This window comes from Herpailurus yagouaroundi, unplaced genomic scaffold (genome assembly GCF_014898765.1).
Source record: "Herpailurus yagouaroundi ecotype Mexico unplaced genomic scaffold, PumYag 140, whole genome shotgun sequence".
Taxonomy (NCBI): Eukaryota; Metazoa; Chordata; class Mammalia; order Carnivora; family Felidae; genus Herpailurus; species Herpailurus yagouaroundi.
This window is the reverse complement of record NW_024412395.1, coordinates 62,373,617-62,391,893: the sequence shown is the minus strand read 5'-3', so window position 1 is coordinate 62,391,893 and position 18,277 is coordinate 62,373,617. Positions and strand designations below refer to the sequence as shown.

Sequence of the window (18,277 nt, the reverse complement as noted above, 5' to 3'; positions counted from 1 at the left end):
TGGCATTATTTCCTGAAAACCTTTTAATCATTGGGGGCAAGTGGGCAGTGCTTAAGATCCATGAAGGGAAAGTGGATAATCCTTAGAGTACTTTGGAAACCAAATCCAGTCTGAGTCTCTCCTGCTTGATCTGAAATTCCTCCACATATGGAAAAGTTATTTTCAGTAGGAAGGTACCTATGGCAAATGAGCAAGTTTCCTGTATTCAGTTTTAGAGCCCTCAGCCAAAAATAAAGGAGGCAATAGAAAAGAAATTATAAAGCAGTAATGTTAACCATAATATAACACAATTTTCATTTTGTCTGTATATTTCTTTTCTTTAATTAAATCTCAGCCTTAGTACAATTATAAACAATTTAGGTAACAAAGATTCCATAGACTATGGAGGAAACAATTGACTTATTTAAGCAAGAAATAGGAATGATGTGTAAATGATATTTAAATATATGAGCTCCTCCTGAGAAGACCTCATGTGCCTTATCATAGCCAATTAAGAGCTTGGACAGGTAAATTATAGGATACAAATCAGAGCTCATAACAAATGAATTATGAAAAGTAAAGCTGCCCCAGTCCATCACCCGTTGTATAATTACATCTTCCAAAGCCTCTCACACAAGCCAGAGTGGAAAAAAAGCAAATTTACCACCAATAGTGTTGCTAGCATACATCATCTTACTTGATTCCAGCAGGAAAACTAGTTTTGGAGTTACCATGCATGATCTGTGCTTCGTGGAATTAGAAACTAAGACAGCGTTTCACAGTCATGCCACGATTTGATTTTAAGTCATGCCACGTTCACTTATTCTAACATTAGGGCTCAGCTCTACACAAACCACCTCCCAGTGTTAAAGTCATGGAAAAGTGGTTTGGAAGCTACTGTACTTTATTTTGGAATAAAGCAATAACTGTCCTAGCCTGAGCAGAGGCAGTAAAAACATGGGGGATAGAGTCAACCTTCACAATAGAATCAACAGAAAAGCCATGGCTAGATTTAGGGGGCAGGTGGGGAGAGAGAGGTGTCAGAGGTGATTCCTAGGTTGTTATGGTTCACATTAGAGGAATGGGGATACCATTAACATAATTGCTGAGGTTAAGAGTTTAAATGTTGATTTTAAATTGGATGACACATTTCAGCTAGACATTGACTTTTAGGTGGTAGCAGGAGGAGCTCACTTTTTATTTGTTATAATACTTCTTGTATTCACGAATTATGAAACTGGGAATACAAAATCTACCCAAATGAGAAGATAGTCTTAAAGCAATTAATATTCAATACATGTAACTTATTTTTAAATGCTCTTTTGATTTAAAAAATAGTCTCATCATTTAAATCCATAATTTCAATGTTTTTTTATTCATGGTTTTCCAAATATTATGATTAGTTTTTGATCTATTGGTTTTAAATCAAAGGATTAGGAATTTAAATAATTATTTTAAACTTTATTCCATTTATAAACTGAATTCACAAAGCTTTTCTAGATACTTTATTAGGTCCTGGCCTTTTTGTAAGTCAGGTCACTTAGTGGAGGTTGATTTTATTACATGAATAAATTGCCTGTGATATTTGTACACATAATTGGGTATTCAACTTATATGTGTGTGTGTGTGTGTGTGTGTGTGTGTGTGTGCGTGTGCGCACATGTATATCTGTGGATATGTTCCCTAATATTTCATTTTTTGTCAGATAGCAAAGAAAGCATAAAATGATACTGCATTGAACCAAATTATTCTAAAAATTGAATTCTAAAATAAACATTTTTTCAATTTTCATTTTGTGCATTCAGTTCCATTTTTACAAGCAAGTCAATATGTATTTATATGTAAAGAATGTGATTCTGAAAATTGTTTCCTATAAACGGTGGAAAATTACTCCCAGAGAATGAAAAAGGAAGGAAGGAAGGAAGGAAGGAAGGAAGGAAGGAAGGAAGGAAGGAAGGAGGAAGGTAGGTAGGAGGGAGGGAGGAGGAAGAAAAGCAACCCATTTCCTAGCTTTTCTTACTTTATATAGTACTTTTTCCTTAGCATTATTGCCAAGGTCAAACTGTAATTGTATTCTAACCAGACTGCCAATATATCTCCCTTTGATGATGCAGATTTGGCAATGTATTTGGCTTAACAAATTAGTTTTGTTAAGCACTATAATTGTCACTATATCAAATTACTCTGAGTGATACAAAGTCATTGAGTTAAATTCAAAAATAATCTTCTATCCACAGCACAGGAAAGACTCACAGATACAGACGTAACATTTCCCAGTATGGGCTTGGGGCCTCAGAAATACTGGGGAAGACCTGAAGGGAAGAAAGCAATGACCACAAACAGCCTGGGAGTAGGAGATGACTCTGAGGTCCCTACTTTGCAGCTGGAATATTTGCTTCAGGATATTCCTCTCTCTCTACCTCAGGCTTTCACAAGTTCCTTCTGAGCTCCAGGTAGAGTGCTTTTCTAGTGTCAGGGACGATGTGTTACATCTGGTCAAGTTCTTACAGTATAGAAGATAGGGTATAGTAACAATAATAAGAACTTTGAAAGGTACAATTTTAGGTAGCATGGAGACTGACCACTTGGGCGCCCCTATTGCTCACAATGTTGTTTTTGTTTTGTTTTGTTTTGTTTTCTTTCTTTCTGCGTATTTCTGTATGTTTCATTTGAAAGACTTGAATGGAGCTTGTACCCTCCAAGTAGACCACAGTCCCCATCACAGTGTCCCACACAGAGCCTAGGTACTCATCTATGTCACCTGCCTGAGCCCTTGGGGCATTTCAATTCTGCTACCAAATTGTATCTGGAATTTCTGGAACAGTTTCAGATCACAGTTTGGTGGAACTCAAGAGTAGAAAATGGTGGGAGAAAGGGGGAAAAAAGTCCCAAAGCTTGAAGGCTTGTTCCTGAGCAGTTCTAAAATAAACATGGAAATAACTCCTCTCTATTCATTACACAGCTTGGCTAAACTTTTTCATTAGAGGTTGTCAAGTACTACTAATTTACTATTTGCCTTAAATGTGACTATGAACTAGAAACAATTAGAGCTGTTAGTGACTTTTTCAGTCTTAAATTTGAAACTGAGCATGCCCTTAAACTCTCCAGAACAGCTGACGATGACATATGTAGCCCATATGTATTATTCTGCAGACACAAAAATGTACATCTACTTATTCAGTGGACTCAGAATAGCCTTATTTCTAATGAATGTATTTTATATTTAGTGAAATACGGTAGTGTTGAAAAAAGGAACATGCATTTCAGAGCCACTTGAACCCAGCTTCCTCACTTAATGGGCCTTGGGAGGATAAGCCACTTCCCTAGGGTAAAGACAGGGAGGGAGTAAACGGCCATCTGAGATCCATATCCAGACCTAAGTGATTCCAGCATCTCTACTTCTAAGTGCTATGTGCCTGCCTCCCCAAAATAAGAGTTGCCATTTATCAAGCACCTAGTCTTTATACTGTACTGTCTAATATTATAATTGAATTTCCCAAAATGTCCATCAGTAGACATTTCTGTGCCAAATTGAAATATATTTTGTATTTTTGCCACATGCTGTTGATTCCACTATCAATATACATGTGTCAAATTATAGATGTCTCAGGTAGTTTTCTCCATGAGGGCAGAGATAGTGACTTAACCTGTTTTATCTCCGAGAGCAGCTAACACTGTGTCCTAATCAGAGTAAGTACCCAAAAAGTTTGATGCATTGCCATCGGATTTGAGGATCTGTTTTTTTTTTTAATCCATTTAAATTTAATAGCTCACGGGTATGTAATATCTACTCAACTAGATATTCACTCTACTAGTTTAAGTAGATATAACTATTATACTAGTTTGAAATAAATAGTAGAATTTTAGTTCTGACCCTAGTCATTAAAAGGTTAAAGCCCTAAGATCAAAGTAAGTCATACAAATGCTTTGTAGATTAGTGAACATGAGAAATAAGTGCCTGTAGGTCTTGGCCAGAACTAATTTTACCCTGGTCTGAGCAGTTAGAATTTATATTATTACAATTGTATTCTGGTTCATGGAGATATATTATTTATTCTCTATTACCTAAATCACATGTTCCTCGAGGATTTAGAATAAGGACTCAATAAATACTTATTGAATTGAATTGAATATATAATCCAATAAATAGCTTCAATAGTTGGAAGTGGGAAGAGAGTATTAGAATAAAAAGCCAGACAATGGATGAAACCAGTCAGAGAAAATTTTTGAGATTTAAGTGAGTTTCATACAGTAATTTAAATAAAAGAAATTGTTGGAGAAGCTGGAGACTGATTTACACAAATGAGTCTGTCTAGACTAAGCCTTAAGATCTGGCAAAGGAACCAAAAGGAGGAACCAAAAAAAGAAAGCTTAGCCAAAATATGGCATTAGGATGGTGTATGGAAGGAAGTGAGAAGAAATGGAGTGGAAATAAATGTGAGCAATCAAATGAATGTTTGATAGATACCTCTGAAAGATTTTTATACTCAGTAATCAACCTTCTTTCTGTCCACATACCATTAGAATATGAATTTCATTTTTGGTCAAATACAAATCTGCTACGAGGATCTCCACTGCTTTTTGTAACTTTACAGACATCAGTACCTTGTTTTTTTAAAGAAAATTCTAGAGGACTAATATTTCAGGAAATTATATTTGTAAGCAAGACAACTCAGTTGGACAAATATCACAGTATAAGATACATAACAATTCCCTAATTGTGTATTCTTATCCTGATGAATTAGGAGATGTGATACATCTTCTCTCTTGTCAAGAACTCCAACTCTTGAGGACACTTTGACATGGCCTAATGCAGTCGAAATCAGAAAGGAGCTAAGCCATCTTCCAATAAGAAATACAGGTTTTAGGAGAACATGGTGTTTCTCAGCAGGGGTATAATATTGCAGGGGGGTTGCATGTCTTCAGTATCTGTCTGGTTGCAGGCACTGTGCTATGCATTCCATTTTACTGAGAAAGGAGGAAACTGAGCCCGTGGAGGTTGACAATACACACAATGTCTCACCACCAGTAACTAGCAAAACTGAGATTCAAACCCATGCCTTACTCCAGTCAGTGCTTTACCTACTACCAACGCTGCATCTTTACATCATGCAAAAGTACCTCAGAGTTATTTTCATCTGCAGTATCCCTCCACAAGTAGGCAGACAGAAAACCAGAAAAATGAAATGAATTGACCCTACTATAATTCTCTCATATTTCACTAAGGTATTTCTAATTAAAATCAACATAAAAAGTAAGCAATATATGTTTTTATTCAAAATAAGCAAAAGTAGTAATCTTGCTGAAATAAAATAGAACTATTTTGTAGTTTTATGATTTTCCCTTTAATTTTTTTCTTTAATTTAATTTGAAGATTATACTAGTTCCTTTGAATACTTAAAGTGTAGCAAACCTTGGCATTACTAAGAACTGGAACCTCATCCCTGGCTTATAGTTATTCTGACTGAATAGGCGATTTGGCTGCTGCACAGATTGAGTCTTTATGGGAAAACAAGTCAATCAGTTGTGCAGTACATGAATCTCTGAAAGCCACATGCATCACTTGTCTTTAATCATTCAACATAGTTTGGCATTCAATAACTCATAAATGCTGAGGAGAAAAAAAAGGCGAAATAAATGTTGAGACTTTTCTGAAAATTCCTTAGAAATTAATACCAGTTAACTCTTAAATAACCTTCAAACTTGGGCTTTTCTTTGTTTCATATTGCCATTCACAGTGAGAAGGCAAAATAAATGCTGAATAATCAACAAGGATTGTGTATCAGAATGATTTAAAATGACATTCCCACAGAAGATGAGAAAATAGAATGAAACAGAACTGTATGGACTGTGAATCCCTTTCAGCTCTTATTTGACTGCATTTGATTGAAGGTCCTTGGAGGTGACAGGCACCACCAGGTATGGGGTTGATGATGTCTTACCCATCCTTAAGTCCCAGGAAAACCCTCAGTGGTATTCTTGGAGCTTGCACTCAAGGTGCCCATTGCCTTTTGACTACAAATCATTTATTTGGTAAAATAGAGGGTCTCCATGATAAAAGATTGTTTGCATATGAATGCCCCAACAACTGGATATAAATTTCCACTTTAACTTTGTTGACCCTGAAAAACCTCTCATTGGTCAGAGATTCCTGGGGCCCCCTATGTTAAATAACTCCGTCTCAGTCCAGCAATACTCTCTAGCTATCTATCTATCATCCACTGTCTCAGCGTTATTAATCCAGAGCTTTCAAAACCTCATTAGGTATCTTAGTGTTGGAGTCTGAAAATGCAGGCTTCATTTAGAAAGTCATATGCTACATCCAGAGTGGACTGTGGCTTCTTTCTCAGTCTGTGGAGCCAAAGAGCCTGATCAGTTGGCAACCCCAGTTCTCTCTACTGACTAGACTTACTGTCCTACTCTTTCAAGGTTGAAGAGAGATAGTGTGATATTTAATTCATGTGTCTCAATTAATTTTCAGGATCCTCACCTATGTGAAAATGCTTTTGTTTTATTCTTCATTTCTAAGAATGTTTAAAGCCAAAAGCATCAAAGAGAAAGTCAATCTCGGGGCGCCTGGGTGGCTCCATCAGTTAAGCGTCTGACTTCAGCTCAAGTCATGATCTTGCGGTTTGTGAATTAGAGCCCGAGTCAGTCTCTGTGCTGACAGCTCAGAGTCTGGAGTCTGCTTCAGATTCTGTGTCTCCCTCTCTCTCTCTGTCCCTCCCCCACTCATGTTCTGTCTCTCTCAAAAATAAATAAACATTAAAAGATTTAAAAATAAAAAAGAGATTCAATCTCTCCAAAATTCAGCTGTGATAGAAAGTTCAATAAATATCCCCAGAAAACTATTACACATTGTAATTCTGGTCCCACTTTTTAGATGTACAACAAACTTTTAAATGATGCCAAAACCCTTGGGTACTTATCCAAACCTTCACTAAGCTCCAGACCTCTTATGGTTCACTCATGCATAATAGGCATCAGATCCGTTAAGTTTAATTGTATCTATATTGTCTCTGGTTAAAGTAAATGGGAGAGAATGAATGCCACAAACTTTAATATTCAGAAGGCCTAGGATGGCTTTTTACTGGAAGACCATGTCCAGCTCTGGCTCCAAAGGCCGAAAGACAAGGACAATTTGGGTAGAATTCATTAAGGCCCTTATAGGGACTGAAAGTATTCAATTTAGGAAAGAAAATAATGAAGAATTCTTTTGTGTATTTAAAGAAGTGAGTAAATAAACTTTTATTGAAGAGCATGAACAAGGAGTTATTTTAGAATAAAGTGGGGGTATTACTCATGTTTGATGAAACTATTTTCTAACATCTAAAATTATTGGATCTGGAATTGAAAAGTAGGGGTAATTATAGATTTTTCCTTGACATATGTAAAATAAACAAGCCTCAGGGACTTGGGTTGATTTATGCATCTTTCACAAAGATGTGTGGTTAGATTAGGTATTTTCTGAAGTTCTTTTCAATTCTAGATTTCTGATTGTGGTAGCCAAATATACAGTTTTGTCATAGGTCTACTTAAAGTAATGTTTAAGTAAATCTAGAAATGTGATGAAATAAATTGCAGAAAATGGCATTGCCATTTACTTCTAATTGGAGAGGATTTGTGTGTATTCCTTTAAGTAAAAACATAGAAACCAAACCAGTCAACTACAGATTATACAAGAGTAAAAGCAAACAGCACACAGTATAAGAGCAATGAAGCTCTGCTGTATAGCCTCTGAGAGCTCATCATAAATATTCCCTTAATCAGAAGGTGAGCTGAAAATGGAGAGAAATAAGCAGTTTGTTGCAAGGTCATTCACACTAGCAGCCCCAGAAAACATTTGGAAAAATGAAATTTGTCTTTGGTGCTTTTCTACTTTACATTTTAAGCTTCAAGTATCTTTTTACTGCCATCTGGCTCTTCAGAGTCATTCCTAGCAGCAAATGCATAGTTTCTGCTCCCTTTATCATAAAGACACACCCCTTTGTTATTAAATTGTTTCAGGCATGATGACTTCAACGCAGATTTTTTAGTGATATTTCCCATTATTTTGAGTTAAATTATGGTTTATGTATGCCCAAGGATGACATATCCTAAATAGGTTATGTGTCTGTTTCCATAGTGCTTCACTGCTGAGAATTCTGGGCCATTGGTTAGAAAAGGACTAAGGAGACATTTTGCTGTGCCTGAAATCCTACCAATCACATGCCTACCTCATCTATGTGTTTTGACCAGCATAGATGAACTAGCAAACCAACAATCTGGATTTACATGTTAAAATATCTTTCTCTTCTATTTCCCCTTTATCAGATATAAACAATGCATATGTTTTTCTGAATCTAAAAGCAAATCAGGGACATTGAGTGGCTCAGTCAGTTAAGTGTCCTACTCTTGATTTTGGCTCAGGTCATGATCTCAAGGTTCATGAAATTGAGCCCTGTGTTGGGCTCTATGCTGACAGTGTGGAGTCTACTTGGGATTCTTTCTCTCTCCCTCTCTCTCTGCCCTGCGTTGCTCATGCACTTTCTCTCTCTCTGTCTCTCTCTCTCAAAATAAATAAAAATTTTTTAAAAAGCAAATAATTGTGGGGCGCCTGGGTGGCTCGGTGGGTTAAGCGTCCGACTTCGGCTCAGGTCATGATCTCACAGTCCGTGAGTTCGAGCCCCGTGTCGGGCTCTGTGCTGACAGCTCAGGGCCTGGAGCCTGTTTCAGATTCTTTGTCTGCCTCTCTGCCCCTCCCCTGTTCATCCTCTGTCTTTCTCTGTCTCAAAAATAAATAAACGTTTAAAAAAAAAAGCAAATAATTGTTTCAAATACTTTTTAACTATTTCTGCAAACTCCGGGAAAGATTTAAAAAAAAGGAAGTTAGTTTAATTCATTTAACAGTGATTATAATATACCTGTCTCATTATATGAATTGGGAGGGTTTGTTAATTATGTCTCTCTAATGGAAAATTTAATTTTCTTTGCTACATTAATTGGAAATAAAGATTTTTGGGGATTTTAATTTTAGACAGCATTAATGACAGATGATTCCAAGAACATTCAGTTACTTCCTGGGGAATCTCAGTAAAATTGAAGAGATTTGTTTATCTTACCAGGATTTAGTGCTGCGCACAATTTGTATTTGTCACAGCACATATTGCTTTTTAGGGCTAAAAGAAACAATTGCTTTAGGAAGGTCATTTAACACTTGAGGTTTTTGTTGTTGCTGTTATTTTGCTTTGTTTTGTTTGATAGGGAATGGTCAGATAATATTTGGAACATAAAGAATTCTTGGGTTGGGCAGAGATATTTAGTATAGAGGAGATTATGAAAATTCTATTCTTAACTTTTAAATATCCCATGCAAAGGTTGTATCCCAGAGCACATCAACTAATAACACCTAATATTTGTTGCACTTTGCAGTTTTTAAGGTGTGTTCACAATAAGTCTTTCAATCATTACAACAACCTTGTTAAATAGAAAGGATGAATATTATCTCTGTTTTATAGATGAGACCATAAAGTTTGGAGATGTTGTCCCTTACCCAACCAAGACCACATGTTTAATAAAGATTAGTATCCAAGTTTGGTTTGGTTCAATGTGGTATTTGTTCTTTTGTTGCCATTGTTTTGTTAGGTCCTTAGATTTATTTCTTTAGTAATCATGGTTCTAGATCATTTTTACTGGGGAAGCTATATAAGTGATTTTTTTTTTTCCTGCAGGAACCCAAGTCCAAAAAATCTCTGCTTGCCATACACATTGCTATACACAGGCATAGGCTGATGGGTCTCTTCTAAACTGTTCTGATTTCCAAAAGGTTGAAGATGCAAGGAGATGACATTACTAAAATGACTTGGTTCTCGGTGCGATGCTATTTGCATCTAAGTTCTTTCCAATGCTGCTTAAAAACGTGGAGAAGTATGGAGTCAATAAGGGAAATAGGACAATGCCATCTCGTGATTAGGAGATCTGGTAAGAAAAAAAATTCTAGAGAAAATCTAAATATGATTCACAGGGATATTTAAGTATAATTCTAATCTGCTAAATGTAGTGGTCTAGACAGATTTGTTTAAAGTTTAGGTTCGCTTGTCAATAGGGCCTCAAGTCTGGTCCTATTTACAGAGAATTCATACTGAAATGCAAACTGAAATTTGTAGGGCCAGCATCATGCAGTAGAAAATGCATGGGCTTTAGAATGACCTTTATCTGAGTTTGTCTGTATAATCTGACTCTTATAGTGGAGTAACTTCCGCAGAAATTACTTTACCTCTCTGGTACTTACTGTCCTCATCTGTAAATGGCACATATTTGGCTTTTAAAAAACATGAATTCCTATTCTGGGGGCTTGAATGAGAGCCACAAGGGTCGTTTACGTGGCTTCACTATGTTCAAACAGTAGCAATACCCGTAGCAGAACACTTAAAAATCAAGCTGGGCAGTACCTTTTAAGGATGACTACGGAGTTAAGTTCTAGGACATTGTGGAACAATTGCCACTGTAAGCAAAGACAGTGGTGGAAACTTGCTGTAAAATTACCTTCAATCTGAGATTTTAGTATTATGTTGACTTCCTTGTATTTATTTATGAACTATAAATGCAAACTATTTGCACCTCTTATTAAACCAAAATAAGTTAACATTTATTAAGTGAGATAATATATTTGAAAATAATTTTTGTAAGTTTATTTATTTATTTTGAGAAATAGAGAGCAAGTGCGGGAGGGGCAGAGAGAGAGAGAGACAGAATCCCAAGCAGGCTCCGCACTGCCCATGCAGAGCCTGATGTGGAGCTTGAACACATGAAACTGTGAGATCCTGACCTGAGGCAAAACCAAGAGTTGGACGCTTAACTGACTGAGCCACCCAGCCACCCCTGAAAATAATTTTTAAGTGCTATAGCACCTTAAGGAAGAAGAAATAGAAAAAAAAAAATCCTATTTTCATCAGTAATATTTTTGCTTTGGTTTCCCATTAGCTGAAGACCTTCTTGTATTTAGGCTCAATGATATATATTCTATTCCAGCTTCACTTTCATATGTATGCTTCTCTCCTTAGAAAGGAATCTGAAAAAAATCAAAGACTGTTTTGCCTTGGTATTCTTAAAATAACTGAGCTTAGACTTATTATGTTTCTACTCTTCAAACTCCGTTTGTCCACCTGTATTATTTAGACCTGCAAAAACCCAACACCAAGTCCTGCCTGTGTACAAATTAATGCCATGACCTCTGCTGTCTTGTTTGCATTTCTAGAAACAGCACTTAAATGTGTGATTAAAATCATGTCCGTTCAGTAAGTAACTAATAATGTTTGCATCTTGAAGATCACAGTCATTTATCAGGAATAAGGCAGCTTTACTTTTTTACAGGAAATAGAAAGCAAAACCTCAACAAATGGATGCAACCCTTCAGAATGGCTCTCAAATGGGCAGTGCTGAAAATTGATCTGGTTACTTGTCAATTGCATTATTCAGACATGACATCAGAAACAAAGCTGTAGCCAGTGCTAGCTCATTGCCCAGCCCATGACAACCTTTCATAAATAAAAAACCTACTCTGTAAAGATAGAAGCATCTCTTGGACTGTAAATTGAGCTTTGAAACCTAATTAAACAACTTTCCACCAGCTGCATTAATAAGCACTGAACCAGACTCTACATAAACAACAAAACACTTTATAGCAAATCATCACAAATGTGTCATTATCTAGAGGAAAAGCAGACTGTTGACTGAGATAGTTCCTATATTTATTTCTGATTTTGCTTATGATCCATTTTATAGACTAGCTTGTTAGATTATAATTGGCTGAAATCCTAAATTGAAATCTTTTGGCAATGACACACTCTTTCATATTCTTCAAACAATTCTTTTCTGTCCCATCAGTGCAAAAGACATCATGCTTCTTTACCTGGGGGATTATGTTCATTGAGAATCACAAGTGATGCTGGTGTAGGTCTTCTTTTTCTGATCTGTAAACAAAAAAGGCCCAGCTGAGGTCAGTGAGAATCAGACACTGCCCCCGGTTACTCTACAGCTTGCAAAGCTATTCCATCCTCATCTTTTCCCAATATATATATAAAAAAAAAGCAAACTTGGGGAGAGCACACAGTAGGTTCTCACTATTGGTAATTACAGAAAGACAGATAATAGAACCGTCAGGTTGTAGTATTACCTTCTTTGGTCTAAAAAGGTACCTTTCCACAGAAAAGAAATAGTTGTATATGATCCAGTGATGCCACTAGAATAGTATGCAGTGTAGGTAGGAGGATGACTTTCAGTGGCTCTCTTGGAGCCTCATAGTATTGATGATGCTTTCGAGATTCATTGTCCTTATTCTTAAGCAGAGTAAAGACACTTGCAAAACTTAAATTTCTAGCAGGTTAAATTTAACAGCATTAGTTCTTAATTTCAATTAATAAGGCTTTCTTATTTTCTAGTAAAATATTTAGGACAAATAAAGAATGAGTATGGATTTTATGAGAGTAATTAATTTAAAACTAATAGGTTTGATGTAGGTTTTTTTCTTAGTTAAGAGTTACAGAAGCATATTAAGATTAGAATTTCTAACGTGCTCTTGATTTCTTAAATATACAGGTAAACTCTTAAAGTCTATGTCAGTAGAACAGAAGATAAAATTTACCAATGACATTTTGTCCAGGACAGAACCAATGTCCCATTCAACATAGATAGATGTTCAAGGTTATGTTTATCTGGGATGATCTACTTCAGGTTATCAAAATATCCTAGAAAGTTATGAGCCCCAGATTCAGTAATCATTTTTAAGACTTTGTATAAAGTATTTGTAAAAGGATTCAGGGATAATTTAGACTTTAAGAAATTAATGAATTAGATTGATGACCCCATTAATTGTATCTGCTTTTGCCCCCCTACTGTTGTAATTTTACCACAAATGGTCTTTTAAGTGGTTCCATTGCATCAAGAGTCTAAGTAAATCCGAATATGAAAGGTGATACATGTAAATCAATCTTACAGGAAAGCGAGAAACAGAGAAATATAGATACGTAGATATATTAGACATAGAAAAGGAATCTGGTAAATGTTTGCTACTATTTAATATCTGAATAAAATGTGTTAAATTATACATACACCTACAAATCCTGTCTATCGTGTATTACATATAATTACTGCTTTGAATATATAATGAAAAGTCTTTAAAAAATATTAACCCTATAATCTGAAATTATTCCAAGGTTTAATGTTTTCATTGTTAAATGAATCTTTTTTATTTTATAAATAATGAAATAAAAGATTGCTAATTCTGAGAATTTTTAAAGTTTCTCTGAATGTTAAACATGTTAATTTAGTAAGCAAAAGCAAACAGATTTCTGGATCCAAATCTGAATCACTAATATAAGCATTTTTCTCCTTAACTGGGGCTAATTTTTTATCACACGAAGTGCTGCATTTTAGCCAATAGGTCACCCAATGCAACTCAAATACAAGTGCCATACGGAAACCAACTTATTTCTCGTTCACATAGCATGGAACGTCACAACAAGGCAGATTCAAGAAGCAGAAAAGCTTTCGGTTAATAAGAACCTATGTCCATGTTACCTTAGATACAGGAACTGGTCCCCACCCAACCCCACCTACCTGCTCTGCTGCTTCAGGAGCAATCTGACTCTGGAATAAAGGCACAGCAAATTGTATCTTTTTGGGACTGTTGGGCTCCATGATAATGATGAGAATTAGAGATGTGAAGGGCTCAGAAAGACTAACCCCAGGTGATGTCTGGGATGTCTTTCCTCAGGCACACTCCACCCAGCCACACAGGGCACTTCGTAATAAATAGCTGTAATTCCAGAGCGAGCAAGTGAAGATGCAGAGGTCTGAGTAAATCCCTTCTTCAACTCCGCAGTGATGGCTGGCTTGCCTGTTCCCCCACCAATCCCTTGGAACCTTTCAGCACAATACAGAAAGGAACAATAAGCTAATTGTGTGCTTCTTCACTAATACACATGCCAAGCATTCACTCAGCAGCTAATTGAAAATGCAATGCTAGCCTTGAAGGACCCGCTGCCCTGGGATTTGAAAGAAAGGCTCTATCCACTGTACATTACTAACCGGCTGCTCAAAAGTGCAATGTAAGCTCCCTCTGAGTATTGCAGGGATGGGCCATTCATTATTGATGAACATAAAGCAGGAAGTTTATACGGTTGGGGGAAGGGTTTGGGTATGAAATCATTTCATTTCTCTTGTAGCAACTTGTAAGTCAGACACCTTTGCCATTTCACATTCAGCCACCAAACTGATGAATGGTCACAGACAGTAAGCCACAACCAATAATATCAGGTATATTTACGCTGTGAGATCTGGTTAGGTAAGACTGACCATGGGAAGCAGACTATCTGTGGTATAGTAAGGACACTGTCATCCCGGACTGAGCAGATTTTAGTTCAAGTTCCATCTCTACCATTAATAAGCTCTGTGCCCTGAGGCAAATCACAGGCTATGTCTAGGCCCCCCAAACCTTCATCAGAAAAACGATGAGATCGGACTCAGTGACCTTTAAGCTCCTGTTCTGTTCCAGCATTCTATAATTGTAGTTCACAGTTTTCATTAGAGTGGAAAGTATTGGACAGCTAAATTTAGCAGATAGCTTGAAAGTCACTGCTGCTGTAATGACCTCTATTTCATTTCCTGGTGGAGCCAGTTATATCCTCTGATTTGGAAGAATACAGAAGTGACTAGAAAACATTAGTGGCAACCTAATGATCCATCATTGTGGTTTATTGTCAATAGTGGGGATATATGTAAAGAAAAGGACTTGAAAAAAAAAAAAGCATAAAAGAGGTTATCTCCAGAATGATAGAGGATAATGGTCATGGTGGGTAGTGGTGAAGGTAGAGGGAGACAGTGGCCTGATCTCCACATCTGTTAATATCTAAGGGGAGGCAGCAGCATAGCTAGATGGCCTTCCTGCGTTCAACTCCTTTTGTGAAGGTAGCCTGAAAACGAAGTTGTTTAAATGCAAGAGAGAACTTGAGTACTCTACTTTCTTATTTGAAAGACTTTGTTTGATGAACATTAGATTTTTAATATGTTTTTGCATTTATATAATACATTTAGACACTGAATATTATACCAGGCACTTACAAATGAGGTTTTCTTTCTTTTGCTTAAATTCTGAGTCCATACTAGGAATCCATCTTAATGATTGAAGTATGTGGTGTTCTGTTGAAGGAATATGGAAAGTAGTATGCATTATTCAAGTAGTTTTCTATACCCACTAGGGGAAAAAGCAAATGAAGATGTGGATGTGAAAGCACTTTCAGTCAGAGAACAGTGCTGACCAGCAAGACATCTTGTGATGCACTCATCCTTGCAGTGTCAAAGGGAAACTTAGAAATTACATTTTGTGTTACCGTTTACAAAGTCCCAGAGTGGAACCTGAATCAATATCATTAATGAAGTAAATTTCTCTATTTCTTCAAATTATACAAAAGGAAAACAAGACAGTATTTCTAGTGAATAATCAATCCAGAACTTCACTTGGCATAGTAATTTCGAGCATGCACTTGGCAGCCTTGGGTTCAAACCCTGGCTCTGCTGCTTACTCAGTTTATCAACTTGGCAGGAAGAGAACTTTCTTCTTGTGAATTTTAGATGAATTAATTCTTTAGAAGAGCTCATTGTAAGGCCAGTACATGATAACTACTCAGAGAGCTATTATTTTTTTTAAACTAGACTTCAAAAGACTTGAAGATGTACGTTCTTAATCTGAATTTACTAGGCTCTCTGCCTATTTGGAATATTTTGATACCAATCAGAACACTAGGTGATAAAGTAAACTTTATTTCTATCCACAGAGGGTCTAGACTCATCTTTGTGTTCCCAAAGCACTCAGCTTAACCACTACTTAGTATAATAATTACCAGTTTATCTTTTCTGTTTAGCATTTCAGAGTGTCACTCATTGACATAGTGCATATTTATTGAGTAGATAGTACATCTACTCCATGCCAGGCCTTTTGCTATGGCATTAGAAAAGAAACTGTGTTAAAAGATCCTTGGGGTCCTTTTCAAGCTAAATTGCTATTTCAAGTATCACTTAAAATGCAACTTAAATTTGAAATAATCAAAAACTTTAATATGTTTATGTGGGCAGTATAGTTACACTAAATATTAGGTGTACATTTTTTTCTCCCTGTTAGAGATAATATTAATAGCCTACCCTTAGATAACACTTAGCACATGCCAGGTGCTATTTGAAGTACTTTATCTGCACTAATTTATTTAATACTCATAATCCTTTCAGGCAAATATTATTGCTGTCCTCATTTTTAATTTAAAATGAAGAAACAGAATCAGAGAATTTAGGTAATTTGCCCAAAGTCATCTGGCAGAAACAGGATTCAAATGCCATCAATTTTGCCTAGAGCCTGGGCTTTAATCAGATGGCTGCTATTCTATAAGGGCCTACAGAGAGGGGGGTGGAAGGTACCAGAACCTACAATGGTTAGATGTTCTACCGGTTCAAGTTCCATGGTAAGAGATCTTAAGATGACATGGCATATGGATAAAAGGAAAGAAAGTAGCATGATTATAGGATCCTAGTAATCAAGAAGATCTTACATTTCATGTTAGATATCAGAATAAAATGGAAACTCTAGAGTTGGGGGTTTTGTCACCAAGCTGACTTAAAAGAAGCCAGTTTTAGTTTCTCTCTCTCTCTCTTTTAAAGTAATGGGTTCTATCATTAAAGATTAAAAATGCCTCTAGAACAAGCAATAACTGTAGTCTCTCTTCAAGATAAGTGATACTGTGAATAAAGAAGGTAGTACATTAGGAGAATAGTCCATTAGGCCTTCCTAATTTTACTTTATAATCTCTGACCCTATTTTCCACAACCCCTTCAGGCCGCACTTGACCCCACAGCCAGCTTTTCTGTGGCCTCCTCTACCTTCCTGAGAAGCTTTCCTGCCCTCCCTCCTTTTCTCCAAATTGAATTCATCCTCTGACTGCACTTCTTTAGGATGTCACCCTCAGATTCTTCAGATAAGATGCACCACTCCTTTCATTCTTCTCCTAGTATTTACTTACATGTACTTTTATGTTATTCTACAACGTCATATGTGTTCCTTCAGCCTCCCCTCCTACACTGCAAACCCTTTTCTGTTCTATCTTAAACATATCCAGAAAAACATAAGGTTGGCCAGGTAGTAGTTACCAAATAATTCTACTTAGGAATCTCCTATCTGATATTGTCAGGAAATGAGATGTTTCAATATAGTGAATTTTCCCCAAGACTACAGTTCAACCTTTTAAGCACCACGCCAGGCTTTTATTTTGATATTTTAAGTGGACATTTAAAACATATTCAGGGGCTCCTGGGTGACTCAGTCGGGTAAGCATCCGACTTCAGCTCAGGTCACGATCTCATGGTTTGTGGGTCCAAGCCCCACATCAGGCTTCACGCTGACAGCTTGGGGCCCAGAGCCTGTTTAGGATTCTGTGTCTCCCTGTCTTTCTGTCCCTTCCCCACGCATCATCTGTCTGTCTCTCTCTTTCAAAAATAAACAAATATTAAAAAAAAACATATTCAGTATTTTCATGCCTTTTAAAAGAGTATATATCAACTGCAATTTGTCTTTTTTCGTTCATAGCATTCATATAAACCTCAGTTGTACTCGCATATACAAAGATGCCATCTGAAGCTATTGGTATTCCTTGTTGCCCTAACTGGTTCCAAATTCCATAGATATATAGTTCTATGACTGTTCTGGAGTTTTTCTTTATCTGATGATTTCCAGTAGACATTTATAAATTGTCATTTGTCTTAGTCTGTTCAGGCGGCTGTAAAAAATACTAGAGACAAGGTGCATTATAAATAACAAACATTTATTTCTCACAGTTCTGGAGTCTGGGAAGTTCAAGATCATGGGGCCAGCAGATTTGGTGACTGGTGAGGACCCACCTCCTAGACAGCTGTCTTTTCACTGTGTCCTCACCTTGCTGAAAGGACAAGGAATTTCTCCAGAGCCTCTTACATAAGGACAATAGTCCCATTAATAAGGGCTCTACCCTCATGACCTCACTTCTCAAAGGCCCCACTTCCTAATACCATCACCTTACCAATTAGGATTTCAACATATGGATTTGGAGGGAACATAAACATTCAGTCCATTGCATTCACCTGACATATAACAAATGCTTTATTTTTGGAAAGAGGAAAGAAAATGAAAGGGTAGGGAAGAGAAGGGAAGGGAGAGGAGAGGAGAGAAAAAGGTTTGCTAAGAAAATCAAACAATTTAAAAAATTTTTTAATGTACTTCCTATTCAAAGTTCTGTTTCAG

The 18,277-nt window shown here is 36.6% G+C and overlaps 1 protein-coding gene and 1 long non-coding RNA gene across 7 annotated transcripts in view; one reads left to right on the top strand and one right to left on the bottom strand.

The window, feature by feature from the left end:
- PPP1R1C (protein phosphatase 1 regulatory inhibitor subunit 1C) overlaps positions 1-15,130 on the bottom strand; it is a 135,560-nt gene extending 120,430 nt beyond the window's left edge. Inside the window, exons 1-3 of one of the 3 annotated variants that reach the window (XM_040475562.1) lie at positions 15,079-15,130; positions 13,576-13,881; positions 11,870-11,930 (exon numbers count right to left, since the gene is read on the bottom strand). In XM_040475562.1, coding sequence (XP_040331496.1) covers positions 11,870-11,930; positions 13,576-13,656 — 142 coding nt within the window. In that variant the 5' untranslated portion in view covers positions 13,657-13,881; positions 15,079-15,130. The remainder of the gene's footprint in view (positions 1-11,869; positions 11,931-13,575; positions 13,882-15,078) is intronic. The other 2 variants (XM_040475563.1, XM_040475560.1) reach the window with 2 other exon arrangements.
- LOC121030782 (uncharacterized) overlaps positions 1-18,277 on the top strand; it is an 82,051-nt gene that overhangs the window by 45,968 nt on the left and 17,806 nt on the right. The window contains exon 1 of one of the 4 annotated variants that reach the window (XR_005790411.1): positions 9,558-9,939. The exons of the other annotated variants lie outside the window; for them this stretch is intronic. This is a non-coding gene — a long non-coding RNA (uncharacterized LOC121030782). Of the gene's footprint in view, positions 1-9,557; positions 9,940-18,277 lie in introns of those variants that run through there. 4 annotated transcript variants of the gene reach the window in all.